The sequence below is a fragment of the Pieris napi genome, chromosome 20, assembly GCF_905475465.1.
Source record: "Pieris napi chromosome 20, ilPieNapi1.2, whole genome shotgun sequence".
Taxonomy (NCBI): Eukaryota; Metazoa; Arthropoda; class Insecta; order Lepidoptera; family Pieridae; genus Pieris; species Pieris napi.
The window spans coordinates 5,907,139-5,924,644 of NC_062253.1; the positions used below are offsets into that span (position 1 = coordinate 5,907,139).

General features: G+C 33.6%; 1 protein-coding gene across 4 annotated transcripts in view; it reads right to left on the reverse strand.

The window, feature by feature from the left end:
- Window positions 1-17,506, reverse strand: part of LOC125060040 (Down syndrome cell adhesion molecule-like protein Dscam2) — a 141,838-nt gene that overhangs the window by 22,883 nt on the left and 101,449 nt on the right. For all 4 annotated transcript variants that reach the window (XR_007118781.1, XM_047664793.1, XM_047664794.1 and 1 more), the window contains exons 8-13: window positions 13,365-13,587; window positions 4,230-4,476; window positions 3,090-3,243; window positions 2,540-2,691; window positions 2,023-2,113; window positions 1,371-1,537 (exon numbers count right to left, since the gene is read on the reverse strand). Coding sequence is in view for 3 of the 4 variants with exons in the window: in XM_047664793.1 (XP_047520749.1) it covers window positions 1,371-1,537; window positions 2,023-2,113; window positions 2,540-2,691; window positions 3,090-3,243; window positions 4,230-4,476; window positions 13,365-13,587 (1,034 nt within the window). In the remaining variant the exon portion in view is untranslated. The remainder of the gene's footprint in view (window positions 1-1,370; window positions 1,538-2,022; window positions 2,114-2,539; window positions 2,692-3,089; window positions 3,244-4,229; window positions 4,477-13,364; window positions 13,588-17,506) is intronic.

Here is a 17,506-nt window from a genome sequence, read left to right on the forward strand (position 1 = left end):
TTTTATTGAATGTTATATGAAAAAAAAATACTTTATCTCCTCTTTGGGCGTTTTACTTGCTTATATATAAATACGATTGGATACAGTGAGCCTAAAGGAGGGATCTAGCTATTAATCGGTACCAATTTGAATTCCTTACGGGGTACATAATGTAGATATTTTAGAGAGGTTGGGGCAACCGATTAACCACACTAGGCATGGTACATGGTACATGTTCTCAGAGCACCATGCTAATACTGTTGTGATTAATAAAAAATTAAATTAATCAGTAGCGCTACAACCTTTTAGGTCTGGGCCTCCGATTTCTGAATCTGTTTCGTGATCATTTTTCAATCTAATAGGCAAGAAGTGATTAGCCTCCCGTGACACACGCCGGCTTTTTGGGTCTAAGACATGTCGTTTTCCTTCACCGTTCGAGCGAATGATAAATGCGCATAATAATCTTGTGATTCATACGAATATTTAACGATGAATTATCCATTATTTGTTTAAAATAAGATTTTAGTTTTATTTTCTATATCGAATTACTATTAAGGTAGAAAATAAATAGCAATAAATATTATAGCTATATAAGCTATCGAAGTTGGATCTAATGATTTCCTCTAAGCTGAGAATCATCCTTTGACTAGGCTAACACAGGTCTATAACAATATGTATAGTTAATTTCACTATGATTTGTCTTTGTATTAGTGTATTATATAGAACTGACTATAAGTTAAAGTTTGGCGGACTCAGTTTCCGAACTTAGACTCTCACTAGATCCGTTGTGCGTAAAGTCCTGGCTAACTAAGCCAGCCTAGCTTCTTCCAGAAGCACATAAGTCTCCTGGGCACTTCGCATGCTTCGGAGATACCTCACTGACTACTATAGAACTGACTATTTATTTATTTATTTGCTTAACGGTATTCCTACAGCTACTTCCGAGTACTAAACAATATTCAAAAAATTACACTATACACAAAAGCCAAAAACGGAATACACATTTAAACATAGAAAAGTTATACCTATACAAATACAAAAAATACAAAGAATATATGTATTGATAATAAATTCTAAATTCTAAGATTCATAGTTCATTATAACATATTTAATATAAAGGAGGAATAACAAAGCATTCTATATAATAAAGGATACTAGAGTTTTTATATAATTTCTTAAGCATTTTTTAGATACATTAAATATATCTATTTGCTGGTAATTTCTGTTATAATCTGAAGGTATACGTACGAAGGTTACGACTGAGTTACGTAAATAGTTTGTATTAGACCGAGGAATTTTAAATAGTTGGGTTTGCCTTGTATTGTGTGAAGAAGGGGCGTGAAAAAGTAAATAAAACAAACTATCACTACAAGACACAAAATTAGACTGACTGGAGACAACGAGCTGAAGTTCCCTCCGAGCGAGTTCCCCGTGCGGTCCTGTTACTGCGCATGTGTAAGCCCCACCGTGTGATGCTTCCACTCGGGCGACCCTCAAAGCTCCAGTGACGCTGCTGTCCCATTCTACTTGATTACCGTCTCGTTCCCATTTTACTGAACTGAAATGATACACCACGACTCCTATTATGGCGGGATAATTATATTATTAATTACGAATAATAATCACATATTTAGTGATATGTGCATAACATAGCCTTATTTATCGGATAACGGTTTAATATGTAGCCTATTTTGTAGATATTTAAAAAAAAAAATCAAAGATAGAACATTTCCAATGTCTTCGCAGAAATTTGTTCCCATAATTATATAAGATTTAAACCACTACTGCGTTGTATTTTATTTTCTGTAAAAAATTATATAAATTATTTATTTGTTTTTTATTTATTACCACTTCGTTGCAAGTTTACCGAAATAAGGTACAATACAAAAATTTAAATAAAAAGGAGGGCAAATGGCCTATATTACTAAGAATAATTCCTTTAATATTTGATAAAAATAAGTCCAGGACATGATGAGGTCAGCCTTAATGAAATCAGTATAGGTATATTTGCTAGTCCAGTAATTATGAAAATATTAAGACAACCTTATAGGGTAGCCCGAATACGGACAGTACAGCACCAGTTCCCGGCCTGCCACTGCTCTGATTGGTCCAATCGATCTCACGTATGGTGGTCCTAAAAACAAACGTAATATACAACCCTTGAAAATCTACCCCAAACTCTCTCAGTATCAGAATGCCTAGAATGTGTCGAGGATGCGTAAGCCATATCATATAAAATTCATAAAAACTAAACCAGTCTAAGTATCTACTTTTTTAAAGGCGTAAATACAATACAATAATAGATAGGCAAGAAATAAGCAGTTCTAATAATATGATTACACTATCTATAAGTTTTTTTGTATGATTAATTTTGGATATTTATATAGTGAATTTCAGGAGTTTTAAGGTCAAAATATTTAATAGCGTAGTGTATTTATTTGCAAATAAATAAACACTAAATGCTTGAGTTTACGATATACATAGTGTTATTTAATGTTTTATAAATATCACCGTCTTTAGAAATGTTTGCGTTCAATATTCTTTCATAAATAAAAGTTACCATAAATATTGAGTCTAGATGTATGCGAGATTTCTCCCAATGAGTTGGCAGCTCTGCAGGTGTATAGGCCTCCATCTTCTGATCTCACTGCAGATATGTTTAAGTAGCTCACCACGTCATTGCTTTTTGTCGCAAATTGCTCAACACTGTACCTGAAATATTATGTCGATATTCAAATACTTGGCTCTTCTTAGCTTGGAGAAGAACATTTTGTACTAAAACAGAACCTAGTGAGTTTCTTGGCAAGTATAGATAAGTCAATAGGGGAGACAGAATTATCTATCTCTACTAACTTGTCACAATAAAATACTAACTTCAAAAGAAATACGTAAAGAGATCAGAGTCATCACTTTATTTATATATTACTTAAGCTAAACCTAGAGAAGCTTGCCAGAAATATCCAAATATGTCATTATTTTATATTTATATATATATATATATATATATATATATATATATATATTCTGTGTTCGAAATTGAATAAAAAACATAATGTGCTCACGTACCTAGTTAAGTAATTGTATAGTCAAGTATATTATTAAAATCTCACCTATGTCCTCTTGCCATTGTATTGAGTGGCTGTCCGTCTAACATCCAAGTAAAATGGGGAGGAGGTGATCCAGCAGCTGAACACTTTAAAGTCACCACCTGTCCTGGACGCAGCACTTGCTCGATAAACGTATATTGAAGTTCTGGAGCCGTGTCTGAAATATTGAGATGTTCTCGTTTGAAGGTGTTATGATGTAGTGACAAGTTCCGATTGCTTTGGTTTTCGACGCAATTCCGCTGTTAATTAGACTTTGATTGAAAAGTCTTACTCTATTATAAAATTTGCTGTTGATTTTTTTTATATAGGAGGCAAACGGGCAGGAGGCACACCTGATGTTAAGAGATACCGCCGCCCACGGACACTCACATTGGCAGAGGATCGCAAGTGGGTTTGCCCTAAAAATACCTACCAGTAAAAGTAGTACAACCTTTTTTTGTTAGAAGTTGTTTTATTTTTATATTATCTGATGTGTTTGAATTTAAACAATAAAGAAAAACGCTTTTTACCGGATTAAAGTTATGTATTATTATAAATTTACAACTATTTGACATAATTTTAAATTTATCCGACGTTTCGCGTGCTTTACAGCGTGCGTGGTCACGGTGACTGAAGACAAAAGATGTTGAATGTCAAAAAGTATCACAGCTGCAGTTGGTATGACAAATAGTTGTAAATTTATAATAATACATAACTTTAATCCGTTAAATCCGTTAATCAAAGACAATACTATTTAAACAATAAATTTACATAAATTGCATCAAATACCACGGCATACGTAAATTAAGTGTTCGCGTTCGTGAGCTAATTAAATTGATTAAGAACTTAAATCTGACATAAAGCCTGGTAATAAGGCCTTGCCCAAACCTAATAAATAGATGCATCTATACGCTATGAACGTGGAAGCTGTAGATACAAAATTCTAATTAAGAAAGTGCTTCCTGCGTTCAACTATCGGAATCTAAATAAAAAGAAAATACTTAATAATCATAAATATATCCCATATATATATATCTGCTACATTGAACATAGCTCAGCTATGGTTCTATCAAGTGTCTCAATAGGTAATCTGACCAAACTAAAATTTTGTTTCAGAGCTAATCTCATTATTTGTAAAGTTTAATTTATTTCTACAACTAATACCTCCTAATCTGATTTCAGCACTTGCTTGTGCGGAATCCCTCTCATTTCTCGCCATGCACTGGTAGACTCCTTTATCCGCGCGGTGTACGGATGCTATAACAAGTTGTTCACCACCATTTTGTACACGTACACGACCACCAGCGATACCTGTGCTGACGGGGATACCGTTATGGAGCCACTCCAGTCGCGGAGATGGCCATCCACCCCATGTGCAGTTTATGATTGCTGTTCCACCGCTATTTACTACCTGGAAAAGAAAATAACTGAATCAGATGAATCCTTAAAATCTTTAGTTAAGGTTGGTTGCCGATTAGATTTTTCATGAGAAGTTCAGTGATTTTAAACGACTTTCCAATGTTATTATAAGTTATTTTTACAATGCAACACGTTTTAATTAAGTCAAAGTTTAATTTCAATAACACAATACTAAGTTATTGTATTTTTATATTAAGAATTGATAATTTTAAAAATATCTTGTTCTTGAAAACATATCAGGAATTTATGTAATGTAAATGTACCTATATATAAGTACAAAAGTGTTTCGCAATTTAATTCAAATGAAATAAAAGCAGATTATTTTTAATTCATCTGAGTCCTTATCGGTAAGGAATATTTTCTATTTATTTGGTCTGAGTATTAAAAGCGATTTTAATGATTTTAGAAGTCATTCATTTGTTTATATTTGCAACGAATTGCGAATAAATGATTTCAACTACAGATAAGATCTTGGAAGTTTCCACACAAATCTAGCCCATATCAAAACACTATTACATACACTTTTTAATATATAAAATCATATCTCTTAAAGAAATGATTGACCGTAAATTGACCTTATTATAACAGTACTAAATAATTAGTTACGTTCACGTTCCGTTAGTGAATTATCAATAAGTTTCCAATTTACAAAATGATTCAAACAACCCAATAAGAGAACTGGAGTTCGCTATAAAATTTTATATCAGAAGCCGACGAAATTCGACAAACCTATTGAATTTCTGAGCACATATTGAATTTAATGATATGAAAAGTCTCTACAGAAATAGGTATGCTCCTTTCATTCTTGTACTGCTTATAGTAACAGAATGTCATTATAATGACTCTCGTTATTTGTCTATATAAATAATAACGTGATTCGATATAGTTGTGATTCAATATATCTCGTTGTGACAAGAGAGCTTTAACAATCGTTACGTTGTAAAGCCCCCCATCTTACTGAGCTTTACAGTTGAGGCTACTGTAATCGGACTTTTGTGGACGGACGGAATTAAATCCAGGTTATGCTCAGTATGCTATAACTATATTATCTATGGATAAACTGATTATCAGGTTATTTAATGATGTTACACGTGAATTATTTATAAATTATAATTTCTGAAGTACGCTAGGATATCTTTTGTTTTCATATGCGCTTCTGGGCTTCTTCACAAAAACGTATATTTATTTAACATTGTGTAATCCATGTGAATAAAAATGCTTAAGCTTTTTGATGTGAAAACTTCTTTAGTGGCGTTGTAAAAATTTTGGAATGGGTAAAAAATGTTAAACTCGCGTCAGGACACGTGACCTGATCGAAAGTTCGTAAGACGGATGGAGAGTAGACAGATGGCGCGGCGTATTTAATGTAATATAAATTGTCATGTTTGTGTCCGATAGCGCAATAAATAAATATTGTATTCTACCACATAAATGATAGTACTTATATACTGATAATTAAAGCAATTCGTGCAAAAGTATTCCCTAACCATTCCAAAATATAAAAAAATGCACAACGTTAATATTCAAGTTTTAACTTCTGCCGGCACTCCCGGAGTGCAATCCGTAGTTTTTTTGTTTGTTGAGCTTTCTATCCTGAACCAGATTGATGTTTTGGGTCTAAGACATGCCGGTTTTCACGCATTGTTTATCGTTAGCGAAAGAGCGATTGTTAATCGAGCGAGTGAGTCTGAAAGCATAACTTCAGTGTTGAAACTTGCACGTTTAGCCTTTAGTTCAACACTGTATTTAAGTCTATTAAATTATTTTCCAGTTCAAGTAAGCTAAAATCTCATAATCCTCAACCCACAAATGAATAATATTCGGGCAAGAGCTATTTAGATCCAAATTTGATATTCCGATTCCGTCAGGGTTGTAAAAACATGTTCCGACAAACACGGACCTCGTCCTAAACAAACAACCGAATTTGCTCTGAAACCCAAAAACAATAATGCAAAGCGTGCCTAATCTTTCAAAGAATCAACTTCTTTAAATATTTGCGAATGTTTTCAAGTGATTCAAATGTATTTATTCTATTAAAATGAATAATTTATTAATATGTCAAACGTGACAGGTGCGTATAATGGCAAAATGCGCGGTCCGTTTTATTTGTTTAAAAATTCAGTTTTACGTCAGGTTTACTGATGATGGAGGAAAACGTCGACTTTTGTTTCTATTGTACAGAATGCATCTAGTATCAAGGATAGATTTGTATAAAAAAAGAGATGGAGATAAGATTAAGCTGTGACTTTATTGACCTACTCTTTCTTAGATAAATCAAATTTTTAAATATGATCAGTGTGTAAGAGTGCCAAGCATCGTAAGCTGCGCTGGGTTACTGAATACACGGTAAGTTTTATTTTATCAAAAATATTTGGATTTATTTTTAACTGTGTAAAGCTGGCCATAGACGGACCGCATGTTGCAGTCAAGACTGACTGCTGTAGGGCGGCAGTCGGCTACGACTCCTTGGAGCAGTTGTGTTCGACCGCAAAATAATACTAATGCGAACTCATTTACGAGATGGAATTCGATGAAGAAACACTGCTACTTTTACTATTATTACGCAAGCGTAGGCGTAGAAGACACCGTAGTATGTGGGTGCGTCCAATACTACAATCAAGAGAACAGCATGGAATATTTCATAGTTTGTATCCCCAGCTGAGAGAAGACACTAAACTACTTTAGAATGCAAGGACATTTGAAGGTTTCATTTGATGAATTAGTTAGTATTTTATTTTATTTGAGGGAGTGCCTCGAGTCGGCAGCAGCCGCTTGTCGCGGTCCGTGTACGGTGGGTCCGGCAGCTCTAAGCAGTCGACCGCACGGCGAAACTCGACCGCAGAGCGACTGCTCCGACCGCTCAGAAACTGGTCGTGCGGTCCGTGTATTGCGGATATGAATTTAGTATGGAAACTGCAGATCGCCGTGCGGTGACCGCTTATGGCAGTCGGTATCGACTGCAACATGCGGTCCGTCTATGGCCACACTTAGACTTTGTTGTATATCTCTCTTGCGGCATTTGTAGATAGTATACGTAAGTTATAAAAATATGATACCATAAAGCGTAAAATCTGTCTACAAATAACAGAAATTACAAGTAATTTGTGAATTATTTTACTAACAATATTATTATTACCCTAAAGCTCTGCTTAAGCTGTTTATCGAGTACTGAATAGCTGGGTCCCTAATTAGACTATAAACAATATATTTAATCCGTAAAATATAGAATTATTCGCCTTATAGTAATCTAATACTATCCAGCCCGACGATTCTGTAACTCACTTTTCGAACTCACACAGCGCTTTTCGCATCGGCGGTCGCTCTGAAAAGGTGGGAGCTTGTAGTTTATTGTTTATCAGAATGCCAAATCATAAATGGACTGCTTCACGACTGATTTCAGAGCGACCGCCGATGCGAAAACCGCTGTGTGAGTTCGGAAAGTGAGTTACAGAATCGCAGGGCTGCACTTTACCTGTTTTGAAAGTTAAAACTATTAATAAAGTTTTTGTGGGTGTTTACAGTACATCCCAACTACGTAATGAGCTCGTTACACAGCGAGAACTTTATTACTTTTACATGTAATTGTATGTAGTACGAGTACGTGTATATTATAAATATTAAATTAATTAAATTATTTTTTCAAAATTAATTAAATTAGTTTTAAATTTGTATTATGTGAGTATTGCACGTTTTATACAATGACGCTCCAGCATATGCAAACAATTAATCACTCTCATACTCTTTCTCACTATAAAATACCATTTATGCACAACTGGGAATCGAACGCACGAACTCAGTGTTCGGATTTGTACGCTTATTAGGTTAACAAATACTACTGTTAATATCATTCTATATTCAAGTTATGTTGTTATTACATAATATGTTTACAGCACGTCCGGCGTGTATACATTTAATTTGCAATGTAAATAAGTACCAACACAGATTAATATTATGATGTATAGGGATAACTGGACATATAATTTGATAATGCACAGGACTTTTGAATAAACCGTGTTAATTTAAAATAAAATTGATAACCTCAAAATTCTTTTTATTCATACATAATACGCAAACCGTATTATTGTAAAAATATGTATGGAAAATTTGATCAGTGACCAGTGAATTTACAGGAAGCACGAATGTACAACGTTTTAATAGAAAAAGAAAAGGATTGTGTGGATCTATTGTCTCTTGCCTGAAATATTTTTTTCTACGAGTCAGCTTGTTCAGTATGGTATACACGACCGCCTTTATAGATAAATTTATGATCCGTAGCAATGACTTCTAATTTGGATATAGAGCCCGGAAGTTAATAAATCCTTACTAAATGCGAGCCCGTCCTGCTCAACAAGTTATCCGCTAAATTTGTCCTTTTAAGATAATAAATGGAGTGTACTGTTCCACAATTAAATGGCAAACATTAGTTATATAATATACGGTTTAACTTTGACAAAAGATGTAATGCGAGAACGCTAATGTGGAGCTCTCAAATCTAATTTACTCAGTGTCTGTATGAGCTCCTAACTAGTTTGCTTTATTCTAAAAGCTTAAAATACAAAATAATTAATAAAATAAACATACTAAAAATGAAATTTTCTTCACTTATTTAAATAAGAATGAAAAATAATGTTGGAAATACACCTCGCGCAAATCTACTATATAAAAATAAGTCGGGTTTTCCTTCCTGACGCTATAACTCCAGAACGCACGAACCGATTCCACGGTTTTGCATTCGTTGGAAAGGTCTTGGGCTCCGTGAGGTTTATAGCTAAGAAAATTCAGGAAAAAATTCAACAGAAAAGCGGGATCACCAAACGAAATGTTACATAAAACGAAGCCATCTGGTGGCGAAACGGAGTTCGCCGAGTTTGCTAGTTAGTTATAAAGGTACGTATAACCGCCTCGATTTTTAAAAATGGAACCACGTGTCTGCCTGCAACAGTGGAACCAATAGCATATATGAAAAAACAATTTCGTGTATTTACCATCTATGCTTTTTGTGATATCATCGTGCTTAAGAGTGTGCACTAATACAATCTCTGTTCCAGGAATAACACAATCCGACGGGCCGGATGCGCTCGACACGACCAGAGTACAGAGAAATTCAGCGCAGAATCCACAACTTCACTTAGTCACAACATTTTGCTTTTCATATTTTTCGCATTCTACATATGTTTTCTTTATTCAATATGCTAACCATTTAACCAATGAACAAATGATGCATAAAAAATAGAACTACAATCCCATAAAACAATTTCTATTTTAAATAAAGTTTATTGTGGAATATGATTTATCGGTACACAATGCGGTCCAAACTGCGGGTAACAAATGTTACAAATTGATACATTTGGTTCAGAGCTGCACTGAATTTAAAGTTACAATACATCTGTTACAACAAAGTTTTAGCGGGTTTTTTAATTGTAAGTGCTATTAGAGCATTTATGATTATGTAAGGATGCTTATTATATAGTATGTTATTTCACATTCATTAGCTTGTAGAGTTTGTCTCATATTTTACGATTAGCGACATCGAATCCCCAATACATGTTTTGAAGAACCAGTTCAACAAATATACATATATGTATTAATTAGTGTTATAATGTAATGGGTCTTTACATGAATTAGATAATTTGTTATATATCAGTGCAGAAAGTTTTTACAACAAACTCCCAAGCGAAATTAGAGTATTATCACATAATAAATTCAAAGCCCTCGTTAAACGGAAATTAATCAATAAAGCGTTTTATAAATTTGAGGACTACTTAAATGATCCTAATCCTTGGGATTGAATTGCTCCAGTTCAATTTGTATGACAATACTTGGCGATTAAAAAGAGTGGCGGAAAGTTTGCCAGTTCTTCTTACCCGCTCTACGCCCTTGACTTGCGAACTGATAGTAAATGTAAATTTACAATTATTAATTTAACTTGACAATTCAAAAGTGTACTTGGTTACCCACTTGAATAAAGATATTTTGAGTTTGAGTTGAGTTTGAAAGGAGACTCTTTAAGCAAACTGTCTTTTATTTTATCGTAATTTGGAGTCACAATAAGAAAAACAAAATTGATACAATAATGAGCTTACGAGTTCTTGACAAAATACAAACCATTACAACAATTACTAATAAAAAAGCTTTATTTGCTATAAAAATAAAGTGTAAGAATTCCTATCGATTGTTCCTTTCTCCATTTAAGACGCCCTTGAATCCAGTACATTTACAATGAACAAATTACTCAAAGTCCCAAAACCCGAACAAGAAAAAGAAAAGTAGAACGGAACGAAAATCTTAAGGTCCGCTGATTGTTTAAAATTGCAAAGAGCACATTCACTCCGCCCGAATTGTTACCGGCTGAATAAGGTCCCTTCTAACTGGCCAACCCCTTACCCTCGTTTGCCCGACACATTTGTCGGAATAACAAGAATTTATACAAAACTAGTAACGAACTGAAAGTCTATTGTTATCGCTCTGTTGGAATTTTTATACAGGATTTACACAATAGTTTTCTTTGCTTTTAGCTCGCGCTAGAATATAGTGTAGATAACCTGGCTGTAAATAGATTAGTAAACAAAAATGTATATATCATAGTTTTTTTTATGCAATAGGAGGCAAACGGGCAGGAGGCTCACCTGATGTTAAGTGATACCGACATGGACACTTACACTGCCAGAAGGCGCGCAAGTACGTTGCCTTTCAAGAATTGGTACGCTCTTTTCTTGAAGGACCCTAAGTCGAATTGGTTCAGAAATACTTCAGTGGGCAGCTGGTTCCACATAGTGGTGGTGCGCGGCAAAAACTGCCTTAGAAAACGCTCAGTTGTGGAAGACGGACGTCGAGGTGATACGGATGGTATTTTGTATTTTGCCTTGACGTCCAATGATGAAACTCAGCTGCAGGTATTTATAATTGTTCTTTTAATTTTGTAAAATATGGTAACGATTTTTGCTTTATCTGTTTGCGGAATGTCTCAAATTTAAAATAATTGTCGAAAAATTCACTACCTGTAGTTATTTATGCCCAAACAATAATTTTACGTAGCATATCTCGATTGAAAGTTGCACAAATTTAAGGCAATGGAACTGAATAATAAACTTCTCGTAAGTTAATATCACATATTATTTCAACAAATAGCTATTAATAAAAATAAGGCTGAATAATATTTTCACTTGAGTACAGTAAATTATGAAAATGTTTTAACGAATGCAATTACACTTCAAAGACTTATTGATATATTTTGCGCTTCAATAATTTAATTTATTAACAGCTGTACTCCATAATTTATTTGACATATAGGACATGAATCATTTCATACAATAATTTAAAGTTCTTGTTAATATATTAACAAGTCAATTTGTTAATAGGACATGGGGGTTTTTTCTGTATTTTTCATTGAGAAATTGTCAATTTTTTGTGATTAAATAATCTGTGGCCTTCAATTTGGTATGCTTGGGACAGATTGTATATCTATATATTAGTAATTTATCTTATCTAAGAATGTATTACTAATATTCATTCCACTTCTTAAGTATATATAATCTTACGATTCTGCTTACTAGTGTCTGTAGTGTAAACTACTACCTAGTAAAACCCTCTATAGGTTTTAGCCTCAAAATGTGTTTCTTCTGTTTTATTCAAGTAGGTGATTCTTGACACACGTCATTGATTTAAGGGTCTAAGACTTGGTTACCTCATGATGGTTTCTTTAAGCGTGTCAATGAACACATCAAAAGAGAAATCAATTAGAGTTTCAAAGCGTGAATCGTTGATCATCGTAAGCATACATACTTTTCTTTTTTTAATGAGGTTAATAGGCGCTTACGCAGTCCCGCGCTACGTTGTCGGACTGGACGCGGGGGCCGCGGGACTGGGTCTACACTCAAAGCCTTTTGCTATTCAGAGGGGTAGCGAGCCTACACACGAAAACACCTCTGCCCTCCACATGCCCTTAAGGTGCCTGGCGGTTCACCAAGGCATTCAACCCGACATAGGGCCTAATCAAGATCTCAATACTAGGAAAACAATGTTTTTTTAAAAATAAAAATAGAGGGGCAAACGAGCCTGCGGGAGGTCCAAAAAGAGCAGTCATCGCAGCCCATAGACAGCCATTTTTAGGGGGTGCGTTGACGGCCTTTGAACATTTGGAGGTCGTATCTCTGAGGGAAGACCCCCATCGGGAGTCGATTCTACAGTTCGCTAGTTCGCAAAAGAAAATGTCTTGTGAAACGGACTGTGTAAGACTTCCAGCCATCAAGGTGATGTTTATATGAAATGAAATGAACTAAGATATGTATTAATAAATAGAAAAAAATAATACCTATTAACTAATTAGAAGGGCTTAAGCTATACACGACTGATGTTTACTCGGCATAGGTCCGAAATAATTAAAGGCTTTCACTCAGAGGCTGGTGCTAATGGAAGGATATATTTCGGACGCTAATGCACAAACAACCCTCTAATTATGACAAAGGTGCGTTACCTTTTATTTATTTAGTTCTTTAAATGGAGAAGTTGTACGTGAATTACAAATACGTGAGACACCTTAATCTTCATTATCACATAACAAAGTTGATTTAATATTATGCAAATAAATGACATTATTACGTTCAATAGGTGTTGTCGTATTTTTTGAAACAATAAGAGGTTTTTAATAAAAGGCGTAAAAAGTAATTTGTTAGTTTAAGGAATTTAAATATCTACACACTCAGTATGTAGATAGTATTATGTAGATGTAAAAATAGCACACATCATAGAATTAAAGGCTATGTAAACAGTTTAAATAAATAAAATACGGAAATATATAATCATCGACTTTGATAAAGTGGTAAGGCATTTTATTAGTTTTTGGTGAAGTAAATATACGAAGATGTAAAAATTATAACTCACTTGTGTATGCGGCTGTACATGTACGGTAAGGTGAGCGCGTAGTGCGAGGTGCAGTCGCAAAGTCAAGTGTCCGTGGGTATTTGCAGCTCGGCACGCCCAACGACCGTCATCACTCAACTCAGCTCGCCGGATGCTAAGTGCGTCTGCTATTATGTTGTACCTCCCTGCACCTTCACCTTCACGGATTTCTCTTAAGGCTCCACCAGATGTCTCTCGGTACCACCTACAAAAATATATGTTTAGTATGAACTTAGGGGCCGTTCTAGTATTACGTAAGCAGATTTACTGCAATTTATCCCCCCCCTCTTCCTATTGGGTAATATGTGTAATTTAAAAGCAAATAATTACTGTTGACGTAATCTCCAAAAAAGAAAATCAAAGACCCCCTTCTCCCTATAGTGCATGAGAAGATGCATAACCATTAACCATGTGTTACCTCATCAAAAAATGTTGTATATCAGAATGTGCTTTAATATGCAGTATCGCAGTATTGGCGCTAGAGAGAAGAAGCCTAATGTATAAAACTGCCATTCTTCTTTCGCAATGTGAAGCAATAAAACATTTCTGTATTTGCAAAAAAAAGTTGTATTAATGTTAATCTTACAAGAAACTTGGCGATTAAAAAGATTGGCGGAGAGTTTATTGCCAGTTCTTCTCTTCAGTTCTACGCCCTTGATTTGAGAACTGGCAGTAAATGTAAAGTTAGAAGCATTTAATGTATATTTATTATTTTTGACGTTCATAACCTACCTTTGTCTTTTGACTTTTTTGACTTAATGGAATCCTAAAATAAGTTTAACTAAAGTTAACACGATATTATTAGACTGTAAGGTGGAACAAAGTTCACCGGGTTGCAGTTACTAATAAATGCATTGATTATAGTCATATAATGAAACAAAGTTAATCTTAAAATTTAAACCTTAATTAAATCTCACGGTAAAAATAAGCTGTGTAATTTTCTTTCAACACGCTATAATTTAAGGATTAGCTCGTCTTTACGCTGAGTGTTACCGGGAAAATTATGGTTACAAAAACAACAAATTAAAAGTGGCTCTAGGTAAAATTAATTTTAATAAAACGCTCTTAATAGCTGCTAATATTTTACTGAATAGATAAAAAGGCTTTAGCTGTAGGTTCCATTAACATAAATGATATATTTTATAAAGCATTGAATGTACATTCAATATGTAAGCAAAGAGTTTCATATATCATCAAGACCTCTATAAAAATATTACAACCGTACAGCGCTTTATCATGTGACACAGTCACGTCGTTAAGTCTGTATCTTATACTTACACTCAAAGTTAAATGAATTTTATACCTAATTTATGTAACTTGAATAGAAATAGTCACAATATTGAGTAAGGAATTTTAAAAATACTGGCATTGAAGATGTTATAAATAAAATATTAGATATTTGCGATATAAAGAGAATTTTTACTGTATAACTTATCACAAAGCATTTGGCTCTCTGACAGCAAACTCTTGGTTTAAGAATGTTTGTCAAAGGCTAAAGCACAATATCATTGTTTTATCAAAAGCGCGACCGCCAAAATCAAAGTAGCCACGATATCACCAATCTTCGAATGGATAATGAAAAAAAAAGAAGAAAAAATATTACCAACATTTTTAAATACTAAGAATAAAAGTAGTTGACTTTATTCGGTGCAGAATCTCTCAAGATGGTTTCAAACGTCTACATAATTTGCACTGATATCCATTGAAGTTCTATTTAAGTGTAAGGTAATATAAAATATAATAAACCAAAGAGAAAATTAAAAAAAAACTCAATAAAGTAAATATATTGCAGTCAACAAAACGCCACCCACGTACTAGCATCGCATATATGGAATTTACGCTACTCGATGCGCTCAGTCACGTTTTGGAAACCACTAAATAGAATGTGTTTTTGTTACTCAAATTCGTATTTTGTAGCCCAATTGGGAATTTATTAGATTGCACTCCGTTTTATTCGCAAAATTAATGCTTCAATATTGTCAATACATTTGCATTCGAATTTGAATTTATGATGGACTAAATACTGGACTTAACAGTATGGAAAAGTATTTGTCCAATGCAAACAGAATATAAATTAATTTATTTCACGTAAAATTATCTCAATATTCGTGTGTGAACTAAATTCCCTTAAATTTAGTAGCAGGGTAACGTGTCTAATGTTTGTTAACTATGAGCAGTGTGAGCAAAATGCGTGTGTCAGGCAGATAAAAAAGATACAGAAATCTGAGGCCCAAAAAGGTTATACTGATTTTTTTCTGTGAGTTAACTATATTTTTTGTATATCATTATTACTGACATTACTAATTATATATATCATTACTGGATGAGAAATCAATTTATTAAAGCTAAATAAGTGCAGTGTGCAATGTTATCAAATAAAAAAAAAACATCAAACAATGTATTTTAAATCAGTTGTAAGCTGAGCCTTATAAGTCGTGGCGTATTGAAATAGTTTAATTGACAATAAATCAATAGGTGGAGTCTGTAACTTAGAAGAATATAGGACGCTAGAAAAGTTAAATATCCGAAAATTAGATAAAATAAGTGAACCATGTTTGTTAAAAAATTGTTAATAAATACGACACTATCGTTACTTTGCGTTTTATAATAGCCGTGACAGCGTTAAAACGGAGATCTTACCAACTAACCTCTTAGGAATTCAAACCAGCGATTACGAAATAATTTTGTTACATAAATATAACCTCACGCGCTTACGACTCACGCGCCAACACCATTGTAGCCTAATGAGTTGGAAACCGAGTGGCAAAAACGTCCCTCGTTTGTCTACATTTGCACTTTTTGCTTCACGTCTCTAGGGATACAATGAGAGTAATGTTTAGAAGAAATTTATTTTTGGTAACTGTAATATTAAACATATTTATCACTACATAGTATAAAACAAAGTCTCTTTCTCTGTCCCTATTTCCATATGTATGCTTAAATCTTTAAAACTACGCAACGGATTTTGATGCGGTTTTTTTAAATAGATAGAGTAATTGAAGAGGAAGGTTTATATGTATAATAACATCCATTAAAGAGTGGAGAAATACTGTTATTTTTGAGGTTTCTAATGTGATGTCGTAAATAATTATTTTTTTTCCGCTGGCGGGAGCGTGCCTATACATAGCGCGTCGGAGGCCGCGGTTCTTCCAATAGCACTTTGAATTTAGTATCTGAGTGTTGTAATCTGATAAACAATTGACTAATATAAGTATAATTGGCGCCAAAATTGAAATAACCACAGACAGTTTCGATATTACAATTATTTTTTAATAGTCTGTGTGGACTTACTTAAGAATCGATTGTCGCTTGGAATTTAAACATTTCGATACGTGATATATTTATACTATTTAGTATTTACCATTTGAATAAATTCCTTACAATAACTTATATTTCACATTACATTTATTAAAGATATTTTCAAAATCGTTTCAGCAAATAACGTCAATATTTGGCTCGAACGCCCAAGGCGCCAAATATCTAGTGTTGATGGCTATGCCCCGGGATCACGTTACTTTTTATCGGTAACCTAATGTAATGAGGAATATTTTGGTAGATATATCATGTAGGGTCTGAGTCGAAATGGCAGATTACTTATATGATAGAAGTGTATAAAGGGTAAGATTTTTCTTAGTGTAGTAGTTTTATTTTCGATAGCTTTTAGTATTTCTTTTATGTATAGGAGATTATCATGGTCAAAACCATGAACAGTGTATATGATACTTTCTACTTTCAATTAGGGTTTATTGCTCTGTGTTCACGTATATTTTAATGTGTGATAGAGCCAGTAAATATAAAAAAAATTGTTTCGTTATTACTTTGACGTCAATGCTGGTAAATTTTCAGTGTTAAAGGTTCAATAAGTATTGTAAATCTCTGCAATAACAGATAAATAACTTCAACAAAATTTAATTAAAAAATCTAAATCGATGTTGGCATTATTAAAATTATTTCATAAGATTATAATTTGAGATTAGAATTAAGACAGTAAGTACAACGTAAATAAAATCAAAAGATACGATAAAATTAATGGTTTTCGAACTGACTTTAAATATATATTTATTTTAGTATAAATAAATTCTGTAAATTGCAAAATTGTACAGATACTTATTAGAAATAAAATG